General features: G+C 38.4%; 1 protein-coding gene across 1 annotated transcript in view; it reads right to left on the bottom strand.

The window, feature by feature from the left end:
• LOC136883498 (fatty acid synthase) overlaps positions 1–19789 on the bottom strand; it is a 703772-nt gene that overhangs the window by 486469 nt on the left and 197514 nt on the right. Inside the window, exon 10 of the mRNA XM_067155848.2 lies at positions 1373–1603. Coding sequence (XP_067011949.2) covers positions 1373–1603 — 231 coding nt within the window. The remainder of the gene's footprint in view (positions 1–1372; positions 1604–19789) is intronic.

Below are 19789 nucleotides of genomic sequence, written 5' to 3'. Positions count from 1 at the left end.
ATAAGAACTGCAATAGAACTGAAGAATACCAAATTCAATATAATGAAAGAATAGCAGGGAAGACAAGATATTAGGCCTGTGTCAACTCTTCCACAAACTGGTTTATCGCTGCCACCTGGATTTGAGCTTCCTTGTAAAACCTGGTCTACTCTTAACAGGATACAATCAGACCATTGTAACTGTGCAGATTTCCACTACAAATGGAAAAGAATTTCTAACCCTCACTGCAATTGTGGTGTCTCTAAGCAAACCATCCAACATATTATCATCAAGTGTCAAAGAATAAAGTACAGTGGCAACATCAGTGATTTTACTCATGCATTTCCAGAGACAATTAGTTACATAAACAACCAGGACGTAAAAATATAGTTTGCTTTCCAAAATCATGCTCATATGCATTGTATCCCATATGCTAAATAAATAAATAAATAAATAAATAAATAAATAAATAAATAAATAAATAAATAAATAAATAAATAAATAAACTCAAATTCATCCATCAGGCTTGCCATCCATTAGTTCTGTTTTATTTAATGCAAATTAATTTTACATTCCATCTGCTGTAGTGGTTTAGTTGATAACATAACGTTGTGCTCTTGGCATCTTTGGTCATATAAACCTTCATCTATTTATGGCAAATTAAAATGGGACTAGGCCACTGTAACAATGAAGGGAACCATCGAATTACGATTTTAATATGTACTTCTTTTGTGTCAAGGCACACATGACTCTATGTACAGTATATAACCTGGTTTAGCACACTCCATGTGTGGTTTGTATTTAAAAGGTATGTTATACTAAATTTTATTTCTTTTCCATAATCATGTTACATACGTTATGCTTTGTCCTTTTTGAGTTTTGAATAATGTTACTTAGAATAAAAATATTGCACTCTTAGAAAAATTACTTTTTCCGAATGCTTTGGCCACGAGAAACCTACATTCCACTGACAGGGCTCCTTCCACTGTCCACATTATGGCCTAAGTTGTCATGTATTTTACCTGGTTTATTTTTATTTATAATATAGTTTTAACGATTCTAAATTTAAGTCGTCTTTCTAAGTTCCATTCTTTTAATTGTGTTATGTTATTAATGCTCAGCGAGGCTACAATGTTAATCGAACATATACATGCATCGCTATCAACCATTTTGATACACATGGAGACTATTCCTACTTCTAAAGACTGTCACGATATACTTGGTCAAGTCTACATAATAATGGCTGATGATCTACATGTAAGAACCCTTTAAACAACAAAAAGTCTACATGCTAATAACATCACCACAACCAGGGATAGCTAAACATGTACATCAGCAGTGCTGAACCATTTTGTCAACAGCATTTTAAGAGTTAAGTAAGCCATCAACAAACCTGGAGGGCTGCAACACCAACAAAGGCATTCATAGGACTGTTGAAGATCTCGGGATTCTTCTCGGTGATTATTTTGAAGATATCTACTCCAAGAGGTTTCAGTACAATGTCACACTTTTTGATTGCTGAAGCAAATGCAGGGATTGATAGGAGAGGCAATCCCATCCCTGGCCACTGACTGCCAAGACCAGAGAACACAAACCATATAGGCGGGGGCATCTCATTTGAAACCTGTGAAGTTAAAATAATAACATTAATGGAATATAGACAGCATAGACAAGCTAGCAAAGTAGGGGGACTTCAACAAGGTCAGTAAAAAATATACAAAAGAAGAATCGTCGGTGTAAATGCAATTTCTGCTATCTGCAAAAAACAAACTTTTCAAGAGACACAAAAACCTACCTGGAGGTAAGATTGGAAATGAAATACTTTGAAAAATTCATTCACTGAGTGGGATAAGGGAGATGAATTAATGAAGAACTGAAAAATAACCAATAATATATTTTCACATCAAGATATAAGGTTTTGACCCTACTTGGTCATCATCAGCTGAACATAAATTACACCTTTACATATATATCAAGCAATAATTGACATTAGGTACTCTGTCTAAAGGGAGATGCCGTAAGGAAATACCATATCTGAATGTGTCCAAATTGGGCATGTTAAGTGTGAATTGATTATATGTTATGATTTAGACTTTAAGGTACATGGACATTTAAGCTTAGGATAGATTTAACAGTCAAATTTCTAGTCTGGAAGAAAATAGCTAAACACCCAAATTTCTCAAGAAGTATAACAATAAACATAGATTCACTACTCAGACATGCAACACAAAACAAAAAACAAAAAAAACAACAAAATTTGGCTGAAAGAAGAAATTAAATGTTTATATCATAATAAACAATACCGTAACAACGAATTATACCAAACACATCTGAAAGCATCCCAAGAGCTCCCACATAGCTACTGGGATTATTTTCAACATATCTTTAAAGAAAAAATAGAAGACTTAACCATCAAAAAACAGAATACACTAAACAAGAAACTAGAACCACTAAAACAACTATCTAAACCAAAACCAATGACTGAAATTCTGAATGTGAATCCTCCAACCTACCCCAACAAAGTCATTGAACATAAATTCCACCCACCTGTAATAAAACCTTACAAAAACCACATTCAAAGAAACAGAAACTGGTATATCGAGCAGGGGACCCAAACATTACTGGGACAACACGTCAGCCTTCCAGAACATTACAACCACCATCACGGAAACTGAAAATGCCATTAATAAATCCCACACGATTTATGCGAAGAAGTCAGACACAAAATTAAAAAAAGGCTTCCGCAATACATTAACAAAATTCAAAACAACAATCAAAATAATAATATTGTCAATAAAGCACACATAAACAAACTTAAAAACAAGATAAAACAGAATAATCTACTCATAACGAAAGCCGACAAAGGCAACACCACTGTTATCATCGACAAGGATGAATATATAATGAAGACTAAAGAATGTTTCCAAGATAACATTTTTCAAATTATTCGTAAAGACCCAACCAATAACATACAAAGAAATCTCAAAACCTTACTAAAGAACACACATTTTCTTCTCACTGAAACAGAATCTACAAAACTTATATCAATGAGCCCCCAACTACCGAGTGCTAAAGCCTACCCCAAAATACACAAAGAAAATATACCAATAAGACCTATCATAAATTACAGAGCAAGCCCAACATATAAACTCTCACAATTCATTCAAAAATTCCTCAAGAAGCATTACTCATTCCTAGCAAACAAAACTATATGGAATTCAATAGATTTTTGCAACAAAACCAAAGAACTAAAGATTGAGCAGTAACATACCATCACATCATTCAATATAATAAACATGTATCCCAATATCCCCACCAAGAAAACCATAGAAATAATTGAATCCAATCTAAGGAATCACAGTAATCTGAGCACTTCAGAAATTGAAGAATTTATGGATTACTTGAATTTGCCACTAAAAACAACTATTTTAAATTCCATGATACAATCTACCAACAACAGGGCCTACCGATGGGATCTCCTGCTTCTGGCATACTTGCCAAAATTTACATAGACTATTTAGAATACACATCAATCAGCAAAATAGATAATATATTCTTTTGGTGCAGATTTGTTGACGATATCTTCGTCATCATCGATAATAGATCCATTGACGAAAACATCATACTGGACAAACTTAAGACAATGGATCCCTACATAAAATTGACTAAAGAAACTGAAAACAACCGCACCTTAAACTATCTGGACATAACAATAACTAGACATGAAAACCACTTATCCTATAAAATATACCAAAAACCTACACATACTTCGAACACGATTAAAATAGATTCCATCCATCCCAATACACATACAAAAGCAGCTTATTACAGTATGATTTATAGAGCCTTTAATATACCCTCAACAGAAGATTTAAGAAAGGAAATACAACTAATCCATGAAATATCTAAAAATAATGGATACAAGAAAGAAATGGTTAATGCAACAATCCACAAAATCAAATCTCAACCCAAAACCAAATTGACAAAAACAGACAATCCTAAGAAGGATTACGTATTATTTACTTTCAATAACGCACACATATATCTCATAACTAGGGACCTGAAAAAAATTGCATTTGTGATAAATGTGAATTTTAGAATCTTGTACTACGGTAATTCTAATGTGGAATAAAATCATCTTTACGCATAAATAGAAGTGCGACAAAATGCAAATTATGACCCAAAATGCGAAATTAGCATGAATATGCAATTTTGGTGTGAATTCTGCGAAAATGTGCTGTTTAACAGGCAAAAACAACATATTTCGGCAAAATTGCCAGAAATACTCAAAATATGATGCATAAATCTTTCGACCATACCGAATGATGAAGAAAAGTAGCCGAATGATTGCTGCTTGTTGAATTTCAATGAATCAATGTTAATGGTTTTACGTCTCACTAACTACTTTTACGGTTTTCAGAGATGCCGAGGTGTCGGAATTTAGTCCCGCAGGAGTTCTTTTACGTGCCAGTAAATTTACCGACATGAGGGTGACGTATTTGAGCACCTTCAAATACCACCGGACTGAGCCAGGATCGAACCTGCCAAGTCGGGGTCAGAAAGCCAGCGCCTCAACTGTCTGAGCCACTCAGCCCGGCACTTGCTGAATTTAACTGATATTTACAATGGGAATAGCAAGGGGAATAAGATCTGTATAGATTATTATCAAAATGTAAATTGAGTGTCATGGAAATAATGAGAAAGGTGCAGCGTTGTTTTCCTGTTGTTCAAAAATGAAACTAGTGAAGAGTCGAAAGTCGAGCGATCGTTTAGGTTATGGGGCGCACGACAAAAACTGCGTACGAAAGGGCTCAGCAATGTGCAAAGGATGGTTTATATAACACAGATTCAGCAACAGTGTTTTGTAAGTATTGTAATTGCCGAGTTGGGTGGGAAAAAAATGATAGTATTGTGAAACATGTTAAATCTGAAAAACACGTGGGTAAGCGACGCGATAACGAAAGTTCAACCCCTGCTGCTAGTATGTATCAAAGAGAGCAATCTTCTGTGCTTACACAGTTAGATAGTTGTAAACGACAAAAAATTTCCAGAGATAACATCTCGAAATGCATAGCTGAAGTATTTGCCAAAGCAAAGTTCGTAAGCAAAGAGCTAAGAGCCTGGATTACTGAGTTTTCAAATGAAGAGCTGCCATGTGTGAGAACTCTGCGTGAAGTATATTTTCCAGTTAAGATTCAATTTCATTGGTCGGGTATGGTTTAAATATTACAACATCGAAACCACATGCAAAATTGAAGGATACCGAATGCGAGTGCGATTTCCATATCGGACTATCTTACCCGTACCTAATTGATCCAGTAATTTTAAATTAATTGTTATAATTTGAGGTCTTTCTTCCTTTCTATAAGCTGCATCTGACCACAAGAAAAGAACAGCAGAGGCTCTAGTGGGAAAGAACATCAACATACTCTGTGATGAAAGTACATATAAATGGGCTGTTGTCGTTCTTTATCATCATATTCCAAGTCCCAGCTGGATCGAAAAGAGAGCTGCACATTGTTTCTGTGAATTATCTTGATGCAGGAAATGCTACAAACTGCTCTTGTGCTGTTTTAGAAGCTCAGCGCAGTTATAGTTTACCATATGATGCAGTTAAACTGTTTGTTAGTGACAGTGCCTCGTACATGACCCGTGTTAGAAACATTAAGTGTAGTCATAGGGGATCGTTTAATGCATGTACACTGCTGGGCACATATGATCAGCTTGGCTGGCAATAGTTGGGTCGCAGTGATCACAGATTTAAATCATGAGGTTGCGATGGTAAAACCTGCGTTTCTGAACACAAGAAAGCGAAAATATATTTAGAATTCTTAACATCAAAAGTATGGTGTTTCAAAGGAAGCAAAGCTTTTTCCTGCACCTGTCATAACCCAATGGAATAGCTGGTTTCAGGCTGTTTTCTATTTGAGTGCTTACTTTACTGATGTGGTTAAATTTTTAAAGATATCTGACATGTAAGACAACTGTGATATTAAGTACCTGACTGATCTGAGTGACCGAGAAGTGAACAGGCTTCACTCCCACATGGTTTTCGTCACAGATCATACAGCTGGATTGGTCGACCTCCTTACTGAACTTGAAGGGTCTCTGTATCCTACCTCTCATCTCCTTTACCCCAAACTGCATAACCTTGACACCAGTTTCACCTTCATTTGTGAGGGAAATTTTTCTGCAGCAACTAATGATGCTTTGATTAAGCACACTCCTCTACAGCAGGCTGCATGTAGAGACACACTTTGTCAAAGCTGCTCATTCTTCACAGTGCAAGCTAGCCACACTGAAAGCTAAAAACCCCAACCATAAGCATTTTGTGTCAATTTCTCAAGCTTTGTATCCAAAAAATATAATTTTGAATAACACTGATAAAATTAAAAGAGCTTGAGAAATTGTTTGGAGTAACAGATCTCTCACAAAACGATATCTGGTCTGGTTACTGTTCTCTGAAACATGCAATTCAAACCTAGATGAAGGAAAGTGAAAAATGTGATGTCATGCTTGCATTAACTGCAGTTCAGGCAAAGTTCAGCATATTTGCTAAATTGCTGAGTTGTTGTTGACCACAACGAACAATGTAGATAGCGAGTGCATGTTGTCTCATTACAACGTAGTGGTTACAGACAGCCGGTGCAATTTGCAAAAAAGAAAAAAAAAAGCAATGCCGAAGTACTGACAATGCTTTCGTTTGAACAATGAATTTGTATTGTGTGTGAACCAAGGACAACAACTGCACTTCATAAACTTGGAATCAATAAAATTAATAATACATGCGATTATTTTAACTTTGTAAATAGATGCTAATTTTGGAAAAATAGATGTTAATTTTAAAACAAATAACTTAGATGCTAATTTTTCAGGGCCCTACCCATAACTAATGTCTTCAAAAAACATAACTTTTGCATTCAAAACCACACACAACAGCACTAACATTTTACAATGCCACGACAATCAATAGTAACAACAAGTACAATCAATCAGGAGTATACCGCATCAAGTTTAACAATTGTGAGACCAGCTATATTGTACACACCGGTAGAAACTTTACAATCTGATATAATGAACATTTAAACGCTGTCAAACATAATCATTTTTCAGCAATAGGCCAGCACATTGAAGAATACAAACACAGTTTCACGAACATCGTAAATGACATGAAAATACCAAATATAAATCCCAAGGGCCTCTTGCTCAATATAACAGAAGAGTTTTATATATATCTTTAGATCAGTACGCCAACCCCAATTACAATATAAATGAAATCACAGAAAAAACGAATATTATTTTCAGTAAAGCCACCCCCACCCTAAAAATGACTACCTTAAAATAATCAATAAACAGAACATAACACGTGCCTTAGAACCATCAAATGACACGCCCAGCTCTACTCCTACCCCCACAATAGCAACTCTCCCTACCCCTCTGCCCACTCCCCTCACAGCAGCAGACGCAAGCCCAAGGCGAATGCAAAGTAGTATACGGCAAGCTCTCAGATCGAACGCAACCTAGCCACGACAACAACAGTAAATACACATTCACATCAGCACACACATACAGCCATTCCTTCAGCTTATAACTCTTCACTTACACTTTATTTTATCTTTCACAGATAACTATAACACCAGCACACAGATATAGATGAGGAAGGAGCCACCGCAATAGTCTAACATCAAGCAAAATTCACAAATGACCAAGACCATATCATCTGCTTTTAACTTAAGGAATAAGACTCCACTCACAGCAGAACGGCACATACTTATACCCCTGTCTATATATTCAGATTTTATTAACAACCAAACTGTTAAAAATAATAATCGTATGGCCTCAGCTACTGTGTGCAGACATTTCAATTTGACGCCATCTGGCTGTCTGCTCATCAAATTCGATGTTCCGTTTTACTCTAGGCCCACTAGATGGGAGACCGAGTAAACCGAAACTCTCTTGGACGTCCATGGCTGATATTTAATGAATTTCCTAGGCAAAGGGATGAGTGCTGAAACGGCTTTGTAGTTCTTGAAAAAGGTGTGATCAAGATGAATTATCACATACAGCTTTTTTCTTTTTGCCAAGTGAACTCTTCCAATGAAATCACTTCGGACATACAATGGAGCTTTCAAGTAATGTTCCAAAGTAGAATGTACACTGTCAACTTCCATAACTGTATGCCCTTTCCCTGGGTAAAGCATCTCAATTGATAAGTTTCTTCTTTTTACCATTGTGCTGAGAGCTGATGTTAACACCTTGTTTCTATTTTGGTTGCCACAACCATCTGATATTACGGTTATATGAGAGGAGGCAAACTTTCAATGTAAGCGACAATGCATGTAGTAAAACTACTTGCTGAAATGCCTCCGCTGGCTTCATGCAAAATGTAAAGGTTGAGACAGTTGTTGGTGAAATTGTGTATTTCTTTTGTGGTATAGTGCACTTTCTTCCAGTTTTGGAGCAATAAGAACAGTCTGAACATCCATTCTTACTACATGGTGAGTATCCAGAGATGTTCTTCTTTGCAGCTGCCTTTGCACTTTATGCTTCATCCTTCATTTTCAAGTGTGCAGTGTATTTATCAAGGTCAAGGTTTCCTGATTATACATATGACATGAATTACATTGATTTTTTTCGAGGCAAGTGTATCCCAGTTTTTTTTTGTTTTTTTTCCCCCAGGCTGTCCCACAAACCAAGGTCTGGACCCACGAGGTAATCCCTCGCCCCATTTTTCACACCAATCACGGTACATGCCATGCATACTTTGAAATGATAGAAATCCACTTTCAACGTACATCTTTGTGGTGGATGACCTGCAATGGTGGCTGGGAACTTTTGGGATTAGTACCAATCATTCCAAGAAATATTTTATATTCAGGATCACTGAATTGTCTGCTTCTCGAGATTGTATCATTAGAAGCGGTAGAAATATTAGCTTGACATCTCTGTCATTGCTTTCTCTTTTGTCAGTGATTCACAGAAGGAAACAAACTTGTTTAATGCCCAGTGTGTTTAGGAACATTAGTCTACAGACTCATGTCTACTGTTCATCTCCTGTTGGCAAATAACAGTCTTCAAAAAGCTAATTCTTCTTCTTGTGTTACAGGCTGACTATAAATCAGATCTTCAGATCGTTGGCATCTTATCTGCAATGTATTAAAAATCAGGGTTGCATAAATCTGAACGTCAAATATCTTTTCTTTAAAATATAACTGATAATTTACGGTTACATCTTCTCCCACTGGTACTTCAAATACTGATAGCAACAGCTTGTAGCATAATGGGGGAGAATTATCACCTTGGCTGTCAGGTTCAGTATTGTGAGTGTTCGAAAGCTGTTTCAATATTTGTGAGGGTGATAATATTATTTCCATGGTCTGCAGCAAGATACTGCACTCACTTTACAATATTTACCAGTAAATATTTGAAATTTACCTGCAAACATTGAAGTTCTCAACACGACACTTTAGATTTTATTTATCATCTTAATTACTACAGAGAAAACTTACCGTTCTATTAACAGGGCTGCCCGCACTCACATACATTTTGTCGTATCTCAACAATGAACTACACAGGGCGCCATGTGATATTGTTTACCATTTGCTACTGACGTGTCCTTAGAATACCAGTCATGTGACATTTCTTGCACATAGTAGGTATTAACTTACAACATACATGCATTGGCACATAGCAGGTATGGTTTGACTAGAAAATGCACGAAAATGAAAACTGACTGCACAAACAGATTTTACAAGTCGAACCACAGTGGTCTCATCTATGAGGGTGCATATTTCATTGAAAACAGCTATTTTAGCACATAGCAGGTATTGCATTTACACTGATAAAATACTAACTTACTGTAATTTTTAATTGTTGCCTATGCAGTACACATGATGAGATTTCTCTCCATTATAAATTGGTAGCTCAACAATAACAGGACATTCTTTGGGCCTGAACAGTTCCACATTATGTATGAAGTATAAATTTTACAATTTAACATTCAGCTATGGGGATGGGAAATAAAACCCAACATTCTTGAGATAATTCAAAATCATTCAAGAATGCACGTGGATGGTTTCACTCTAGGGAGTACTTACTGGAGTTTTATCCCTTACTTGTGATGCATGTTTGTAATGAACTAGTATAACTAGGAAACAATTCTCTAAACCCATGGGTAAATAGTAAAAATATCGAGCTCGATTAGTAGGTGGTGTTATTATTATTATTTACTACGATTTGTGAAGTGTGGCTACATACGCTGGTATTTCGATTTATGAAGTTGTTTACGTCTATTATTATTATCATCTACGCAGTTCAGTATGACAGGTTGTCAGTACAGAATTTATTTGGTATAAATAGTGGTCATATGATTTATTATTTGTGTGTTGCATAATCTGTCTTGTGCAACAGATCATGTGAGGTTATGTCATGATACTTCTGCTGTATGTTTATTAATACAACTTTATTTAATATAAGAACATGTAATCAATAGTATATAATGTATTATTATCTGTAAATATGATGTATAAATCTGATTTCGATTTATGAAGTTGTTTATGTCTATTATTATTATCTACGTTGTTATGTATGACAGGTTGCCAGTACAGATTCCGTCGTAGATGATAAAATTTCGCAGATCAATTCCCAAATTAGCGACGTCACCAACCAATTAATGCAGCAGATATCGGACATCAGGTCAAAACTGGGCAATCTTGAACTTGAGTTTTACAGAATGCTCTATTCATTTGTATATAGGTTATTAGAGACTTGAGAAGATACAAGAAAGCACGTTGTGTCATACTTTTCTGGAAACCTGGCCAAGCAAGGTATATAAAGGACCGTCTTGGGTTGTTGAGTAGAGTTGTTGGTAAGAGACGTTAGTCGAATTAAGTATGTTGTGGTTTTGCCGTTGAAGTGGTTATGTTGTGTTGGTACAAGTGTTCTGCAGTTGGTTGACATGCTAATGTGGAGTGGACTGAGCTCAAGATGGTGGTTCATTTGATGTGCAACTATTAATGTGTATATAATTTGTAAATAAAACAGTGTAAACAACTGACAGCATCTCGTGTGTGCGCCTTTGTGAATACGACCGTGACAGGTCGTGAGAATAATTTTCGGTAGTGAATAAGAGTGTAAGTGGAGATCAGAATAAAATGAAAGTGAAACTAGAAAATATGCCTGCAAAACAACTTCAAGACAAACTCACAAAACGAAATCTTCCGACAAATAGCAGTAAGTGATCATTGAAGACATGGTTACAAGAAGATCTCATAAAACCGATGAAGATCCCGAAAGATTTTTCACCGAGTTGGAAGAACAACCCGACTTGCCTTCGGAAGATGAGGTAAATATGACCACAATGTGTTCCAAAATAATGAGCATGATGGACACACTCAATCCCACCTGAACAGAACATATTTCACAAGTTAATTCTGCCTTAACAGAACAGATTTCCGACAACATTTCGAAAGTAAATGACAAAATTTCAGACGACATTTCTCAAGCTAATACAGTTTTAACTGGACAAATATCTCAAGTGTACATGCAGATTTACAAAGTAGAACAGTTCCTAGAATCGAAACTTTCCACCATAGATGATAAAATTCTGCAGATCAATTCCCAAATTAGTGACGTCACCACTCAATTAACGCAGCAGATATCAGACATCAGGTCAAAACTGGGTCAGGTTGAGCAGATCGATAGTAGGGGAAGCCAGCTGGAAAGGGACATCTCGAACTTCAAGGGGGAGGTAGAAATCCATGCTTCTGGCATTAAACAATGGTTGAGGGGAGAATTTCTGCCACTGAGGGAAATTTTGGAAGCCCTATCTCTGCCACTGAGGGAAATTTAGGGAACCATATTTCTGCCATTGAAGGAAAGTTAGAAAACCGGATTTCAGCCATCAAGGGAGATGTCCAGAACATGAGAGAGACCATCCTTCACGCAGTAGAAGATAGATTACTTTGAACAGGACCTATCACCACACCTTCAACCCCCTCAAACCTAACCGGCAATACAGGACCCCTAAACCCAAAGGTGATTAAAAAGAGCCTTCTGGAATTCCACGGGAGACTGGAAGGGAACCCGATTAGCTTCATCGAGGGATCGGTCAGTCTACCAGGAAGGAATAATTTACCAAAGGACATCTTCATTCAACTCATCACACCGCAGTTAAGGAACAAGCCGCTACTTGGTGGAATAACTTGAAGGGCTTGAACGTAAACTGGACTGACTTCAAGAGGAATTCCTTGCTAGGTTCAATGCTGAAAGGGTGCAGAGCTCTGTGAAAAGGAAGCTACTGACTGATGCACAACCCATGGGCATGAGAGCTAGCGTGTTCGTCCTCCAGAAGTACCAGCTCTTCAAGGGACTGCATCCTGACGGAAACGAGAACGAGATCCTACCACACATTGCAGAGCTACTTCATGACAAGATTAGTACCTTAGTGAAGGTATCACAACCGAGATCCTTTGATGATCTGCGTAGAATCATCACCCAGTTGGAAGAAGAACACAAGAGTAAAGCCACAGAAGAGAACAGCTCGGTTAGGAAATGCTACCAGTGTAGAAGAACGGGACACCTGAAGAACAAATGCCTAAGTTTGACGTCGGAAAAACTAGGTCCGGCCCATTCTGGATTGAGGGGGGATGGGACCGGGAACAGGAATGCGCCTCAAGACCCGACAGACAAGCAGCCCTGGATAAGTAGGAAAGGGACTGGTCAGACTGTGAGCGGAACAGACCAACCTCGCCCAGCTATCATCTTGAGGATAGGCAACGAGAATTTTTCGGCCATACTCGACAGCCAAGCAAGCCACTCATTCATAAATGGGACTGTTGCCAGATTACTACCGCCTATGAAGTATCACCATCTCGGAAAGGTAGTGGGAGCAACAGACGGGGTAACCTATTCCATCCAGAGACAAACTAACCTAAGCGCAAAATTTATGGACCTGCCTATTGTAGTTAATGTTACAATGATTCAGAACCTACTACCTGACATTATATTAGGTCATGACTTTTTGGTAGAATACAAGGTGATCCTAAACTATCCAGCTCATGATGTCTTTTTGGAAAAAGACAGACGTCTGAGGGTCGCCTGGCACGATGGAAATATCCGGACTCGCAATGATGTGGAATCAAGATAACAATATCGATACGGAATGAAGTGGATAGTATGTAATATGATGTGGAAGTCAATGTAGACCTGGGAGGTATCCAGTTAACGCATCTTCAACCAAGTGAAGAAGAGGAGCTGAGACACGCCTTAAAGGACTTTCCAGAAGTCATCACCAGTAAAATAGGATGGACTACCACTGTAACACACACCAATGAATGCAGCACTTCCTCACCCATCAAGCAACGCCCATATCCAATCAACCCAGATAAGTGCAAATTCGTGATTCAGAAGATTCAAGAGATGGAAGGGCAAGGTCTCATCGAACCCTCTACATCCTGTTGGGCTCTTCACCTATCGTCCTACCAAAGAAGAAGAATGGGGAGGATCAACTGTGTGTGGACTGCCGCGAGTTGAATGAGAAGACCGTTAGTGATGCCTACCCCATGCCTGACCTGAAGGACTCACTAAAACAAGTAAGTGGATCTAGGATTTTCAGCACACTGGATCTCAACTCCGGATACTGGGAAATGGAGGTCGAGGAAAGTTTTAGGCCACTGACCGCCTTCATGACACCGAGAGGATTGTACCAGTTTACAGTAATGCCTTTTGGACTGAAGAATGCTCCTGCAACCTTCATGCGACTGATGGATGAGGTATTGTCAGGATATACTGGAGATTTCTGCCAAGTGTATTTTGATGACCTCTTAAGCTACAGCAAGAATTTTTAAGAACATCTTGTACATCTGAAGAAAGTACTGGAACGACTGAAAATTCATGGACTGACTTGCCATCTGGAGTGTCACTTCGCCCAGTCCTGCGTAGAATATCTTGGCCATGTCCTAATATCTGAAGGCTTAGAAAGGCAACCAGAGAAGAATCGAGCTATCAAAGAAGCTGAACGCCCGCGGACCAAGTATTTCAGTTCCTTGCCTTGTGTGGCTGGTATAGCAGCTTCGTGCCACTCTTTGAAGAGGCTATACCACTCACCGATCTACTCCATAACATCCGTCCATTCTGATGGACCAGCAAGGAAGAGGCAGCATTCCAAGGCATTAAGGCTGTGATATGCAACGCTCCCAGTCTAGCCCATCCCAACCCTCAACGGAAGATTTGCCTGCAGGCGGATGCCAGCGACTCCGGATTAGGAGCAGTGTTATTCCAGGAGAGGAGTGATGGCAGAAGGGACATCATGGAGTATGCCAGCAGAAAGCTATCTCCCACCGAACAATGCTACTGCACTGCTGAGAAGGAATCCTTAGCCGTGGTGTGGGCCAAGGGCAAATTCAGAGGCTACTTGGAGGGAAGGAAGTTCCAGCTGTACACCGATAAAGCAGCTCTCAAATGGCTGAACTCGGTCTCTGACTCAAAACCTAAACTGATGCGATGGGCTCTGTTAATCGCAGAATTTGATTTTGATGTGTGTCATGTCCCAGGATCGACGACCATAGGGGCCGACAGTTTATCTAGGCACCCACCGATGGAACCTGAAGCTAGGAGCACCATTGTCGAGAGGGAGTTTCCTCAAGACACACCAGAGCGAACTCAATAAACCTGTTCTTATGATTATCAAGAAGGAACTTGATCTAGGATAATCAAGCAATGGCAAGAACAAGACAAGCTCTGTAGGACCATGACACAGTGGATTAAGAGACAGAACACCGATAGTCGAATCGTCCTGAAGGAATTCAAGATGTGCTACAAGAACTTCCGGGTTGATGGAGGACTCTTAATGTACAGATCTCACCTGTCTGACACGCCTGCAGTAGTGGTGATCCCTAGACAGGTCATGACGGACATCCTCGAGAAGTTCCGTGACATCCAGAAGGTGAAGAGACATATCAGTATATCTGACGGAGATTCTTCTGGGTCAACATATGGAAAGACATCCTTGACTATGTGAAAGGGTACTACATCTGCGCCTGCACCAAGGCGAGCAACAGGAAGGCAGATTCCAGTCAGCGAGGAAGACGGCTGCAACGCTCTTGAGACTTGATGGATCCTTACCCTAGACCACCAAGGGGTAAAACAGGACTACTAGTAATCACCGACCTCTTCACAAGATGTATTGAAGCCTTTCCGATACCAGAAGCCACAACGGGATGCATTACCAGTCTGCTACAGGATGAGGTATTCAGCCGCTATGGTTATCCATGGTGCATTCTATCAGAAAACAGGAGTCAGTTCACGTCAAGAAAGTGACAACAAATGATGACTGAATGGGCTTTGGAACAATGGACCACCCCTATCTAAAACCCAAGGGTCAATCCAATGGACCGACGGAACCAGGAGCTAAAAAGGATGCTGCGGGTCCACCTAATAGACAAGGAATCGACTGTGGGACCGACAAGATACCGCAGTCACTCTTTGCCCTGCGACGACGCATCAACCGTGTTACTGGCTATTCCCCAGTGGAGCTGTTCCTTGGTAGACAGCGATATGGCACTGGGGATTGAAAGATTCGTCCACCACCTACTTCTGGTCGATATGATGTAGTTGTTTCCCTAGCAGAGTGGCAGCATAAGCAGCAGCAGGACATCAACGAAAAGCAAGCATTGGCCAAGAAGAGATCCCTTACCCAGGCCAAGGCTCAAGATGTTGAAGAGACCCAGATCTTCCTACCAGGCCAATAAGTACTGCGACATAACCACCCAATCAGTAATAAGATTGGAGGGTTTTACGCAGGTCTCACACCTAAGTGGGTTGGTCCCGACGAGGTCGATAATAGCATGGTGTCTACTTACTAAAGACCAACCCTCCTGTCAAGGTCCATGCAACAGAATTGCAGGGAGTCACCAACTGCTGCGCATACAGAGTAAGCCTGGTACTGCCACGGGTCCACCTGGAGGAGAGGCTACTGATGATATGGCACGATCCGGTGAAGAGGAGGAGAGCACATCCAGCGACATCGAGGAAGAGAGAAGATACAGTCTACGACCAAGGCAAAGTCGACAAGTGTGATAGACTGTTGACATTGTTTCAAGTTATAAGGGGGTATTGATGCAAGTGTGTAATGGATTAGTATAAATTGGAAACAATTCTCTAAACCCATGGGTAAATATTGAAAATATCAAGCTCAATTAGTATGTGGTGTTATTATTATTACGACTTGTGAGGTGTGGCTATATACGCTAGTATTTCGATTTATGAAATTGTTTACGTCTATTATTATTATTACCTACACAGTTATGTATGACAGGTTGTCAGTACGGACTTTATTTGGTATAAATCATGGTCGTATCCTTTATTATTTGTGTGTTGTATGATCTGTCTTGTGCAACATATCATGTGAGGTTATGTCACGATACTTGTGCTGTATGTTTATTAATACGATTTTATTTAATGTAAGAACACATAATTAATAGCATATAATTTATCACCTGTAAATATGATGTATAAATCCGATGTAATGTTGTGCAACATAGGGTTAAAGTCTAAAACAGGGATTAATACGAGATCATCTAAACTTCATTTTTACCTGTGCATCTTATTTGTGATTTTTGGCTATATTTCAATGCACAGTGCTCCTTAAAGATTTTAGTGCTTCACTAGCAGAAACCAAACAGAATTATTTAAACTTTGCATTTCATTTTTCTATGCATTTTTTTAAACTTACGAATAATGGTCCGGTACCAATTTTAATTAAATTGGAATGTAAACTTACATTTTTTATTTTAATAGTATTGAAAGGTGGAACCATTATATACCTTCTTTTATCTTAATATAGAACAGGGATGGCGAACGTTTTCCAACTAGTGTGCCATTTTAAGTCTGACTTATTATTCTCAACTGTCTACTGTGCCACTTGTTATTTTCTCTGGAATGGCGACTTCTATCGCTACTTCCAACTTATGTTTCATAATACGTTATTACATATATATTGTAAAATAATACATTTGATTGCATGTTCCGTGTTTGTATTTTGCTAATACTGCAACAAATACATATTTAAATATGTAAGTTTTCAGAATAACTAACATCATTTGTAAAAAAAAATATATAATAAGTGCCCATTGTAACACACGTGTATAAACAAGAAAGATGTTCCACCTATCAATACTTTATTTATTATGAACAGATTCACATCAGTACCAGTTTCGGCTATTTATAGCCATCATCAGCTGATAGTTCGACTCGTTGGCTGAATGGTCAGCGTACTGGCCTTCGGTTCAGAGGGTCCCGGGTTCGATTCCCGGCCGGGTCGGGGATTTTAACCTTCATTCGTTAATTCCAATGGCCTGGGGGCTGGGTGTTTGTGCTGTCCCCAACATCCCTGCAACTCACACACCACACACAACACTATCCTCCACCACAATAACACGCAGTTACCTACACACGGCAGATGCCGCCCACCCTCATCGGAGGGTCTGCCTTGCAAGGGCTGCACTCGGTTAGACATAGCCACACAAAATTATTATTATTATCAGCTGATATATTACAATATTGCAACCATTAGATATTGGTGTATGTCACAAAGATGTTATTATTGATTAGAGCATCCGGATGTCTAATGGGGTTAAAGATAAAATGTGTTGTCATAATGTTGTCTATATGGGATTGAAATAGTATCTATGACCAATGTGGCAGTGAAAGCCTACAGTAAACTAAAAACTTATTGCATATACATTAAGCACATTGAACATATTAAAATACACGAAACATAGTATAAAACACTTGATAAGTTTAAACATACTAAAATATAAGGTGCATGTATGTTAAAACACTTGTTAAAATTTGAAAGTTCATGCTCTGTCGAGTTCCTTCCTCAGGCTTCCTTGTGGTTCTTGCACCTCTGTGTCTACATTGATTTGGTTGCATAAAATGATCCTTGAAAATGTTCTACTGTACTTATACTAGTTTATCTTTACAGATAACAGCAGCTCCATAACACGAATACAGACAAGACGGAGGTCGCAAACAACAACTCATTGAATTTAAAATTCAAGACTTTACAATATGCTTTGAACTAATCAAAAATATATCAACAGTTGAACCACAACAGTACTTGACAATCTTATGACATGGGTTTTTGCCATGAACACACATGACATATACTAGCCAAATAGAACATTTTCAAGGATCATTTTATGCAATCAAATCAACATAGACACAGAGGTGCAAGAACCACAAGAAAGCCTGAAGAAGGAACTCCACAGAGCATGAACTTTCAAATTTTAACAAGTGTTTTAACATACATGTACCTTACATTTTAGTGTGTTTAAACTTATCAAGTGTTTTATACTATGTTTCATGTATTTTAATATGTTCAATGTGCTTAATGTATATGCAATAAGTTTTTAGTTTACTGTAGCCTTTCACTGCCACATTGGTCATAGATACTATTTCAATCTCATATAGACAAAACATTATGACAATACATTTTATCTTTAACCCCATTAGACATCTGGATGCTCTAATCAATAATAACATCTTTGTGACATACACTTATGTCTAATGGTTGCAATATTGTAATATATCAGCTGACGATGGCTATAAATAGCCGAAACTGGTACTGATGTGAATCTGTTCATAATAAATAAAGTATTGATAGGTGGAACATCTTTCTTGTCTATATGCGTGCATCCAATCAATACGGAAATGAAACTTATAAATAATTATACATTCAAACACACTTCATCAGAAATCACAAATACTAATATTGCCAAAGGACTTGAAGTGAAATATCATTCTCAACTTTAGTGTGAAACTTGTTGCTGAATATTAGTAGCCATGTCATTTATGTTAGGTTCATAAGATGTTGTCTTCAGTAACACACGAGAAGCACTTAGGTCCGAAGCGAGACGGTTTCTAACTGTCGACTTCACAACGTTCATTGTAGAAAATAGCTGCTCGCAGGTGTATGATGACCCAAACCAAGTAAGTAGTGCTGTAGCAAGCTTCTTCACCGCCAAAAACATTCATGGGAGGCTGTCCCTCTGTTCAAGTATTAAGCTTAAGTATTGACCTACAACAGCACACTTGATTTTCAACAATGTACGAATTTGTTCACCCATATACGGCTTACTTGAAATTCAATCATCTCCATTTGTAAATTGTCAATTTCTAACCACTAAAAAAATTGACCTTAATATCACTCATTTGTGCAATATGATGTTTTGAAATAAAGCGCGATAGTTTCTCCAAATCTGGAAATTGGGATAATCTCTCGGTAACTATTTGTCTTACAAAATTCAATAAACAGTTACACACTAAGCTAAACTTCACTAACTGACTGATGTGGGTGAGCGAATGGTTTGCCGAACGCATCTGACGGTTATTTCACTTGGCTTCCGGAACTGTCAGTGTTGCAGTGTTGCCATAATCCACTTCTGAATGGAACTAGAATTTAGATTTTGGGTAATTTATCAAACCTGAAACACTATGTTTATATGATGCACAAGGTATGTATAGTCTATAGTACAAGATGTATATAAAAACATTAATATGTGCATGTTGTGTGCCACCGAGATCGTGTTCACGTGTCACTAGGTGACATAGGTTTGCCATCCCTGGTCTTAAAAAACGCACCTTGTCACTCGAGTTTTACAGAATGTTCTATTCATTTGTAGCCTATATAGGTTATTGGAGACTCAAGAAGATAAGAGAAAGCATGTTGTGTCATACTTTTCTGGAAGCCTGAGCAGGCAAGGTATGTAAAGGACCGTCTTGGGCTGTTGAGTCGAGTTGTTAGTGA

Source organism: Anabrus simplex, chromosome 11 (assembly GCF_040414725.1).
Source record: "Anabrus simplex isolate iqAnaSimp1 chromosome 11, ASM4041472v1, whole genome shotgun sequence".
NCBI classification, from domain to species: domain Eukaryota; kingdom Metazoa; phylum Arthropoda; class Insecta; order Orthoptera; family Tettigoniidae; genus Anabrus; species Anabrus simplex.
The sequence above is the reverse complement of the archived record's forward strand: the minus strand, read 5'-3'. Positions and strand labels throughout refer to the sequence as shown.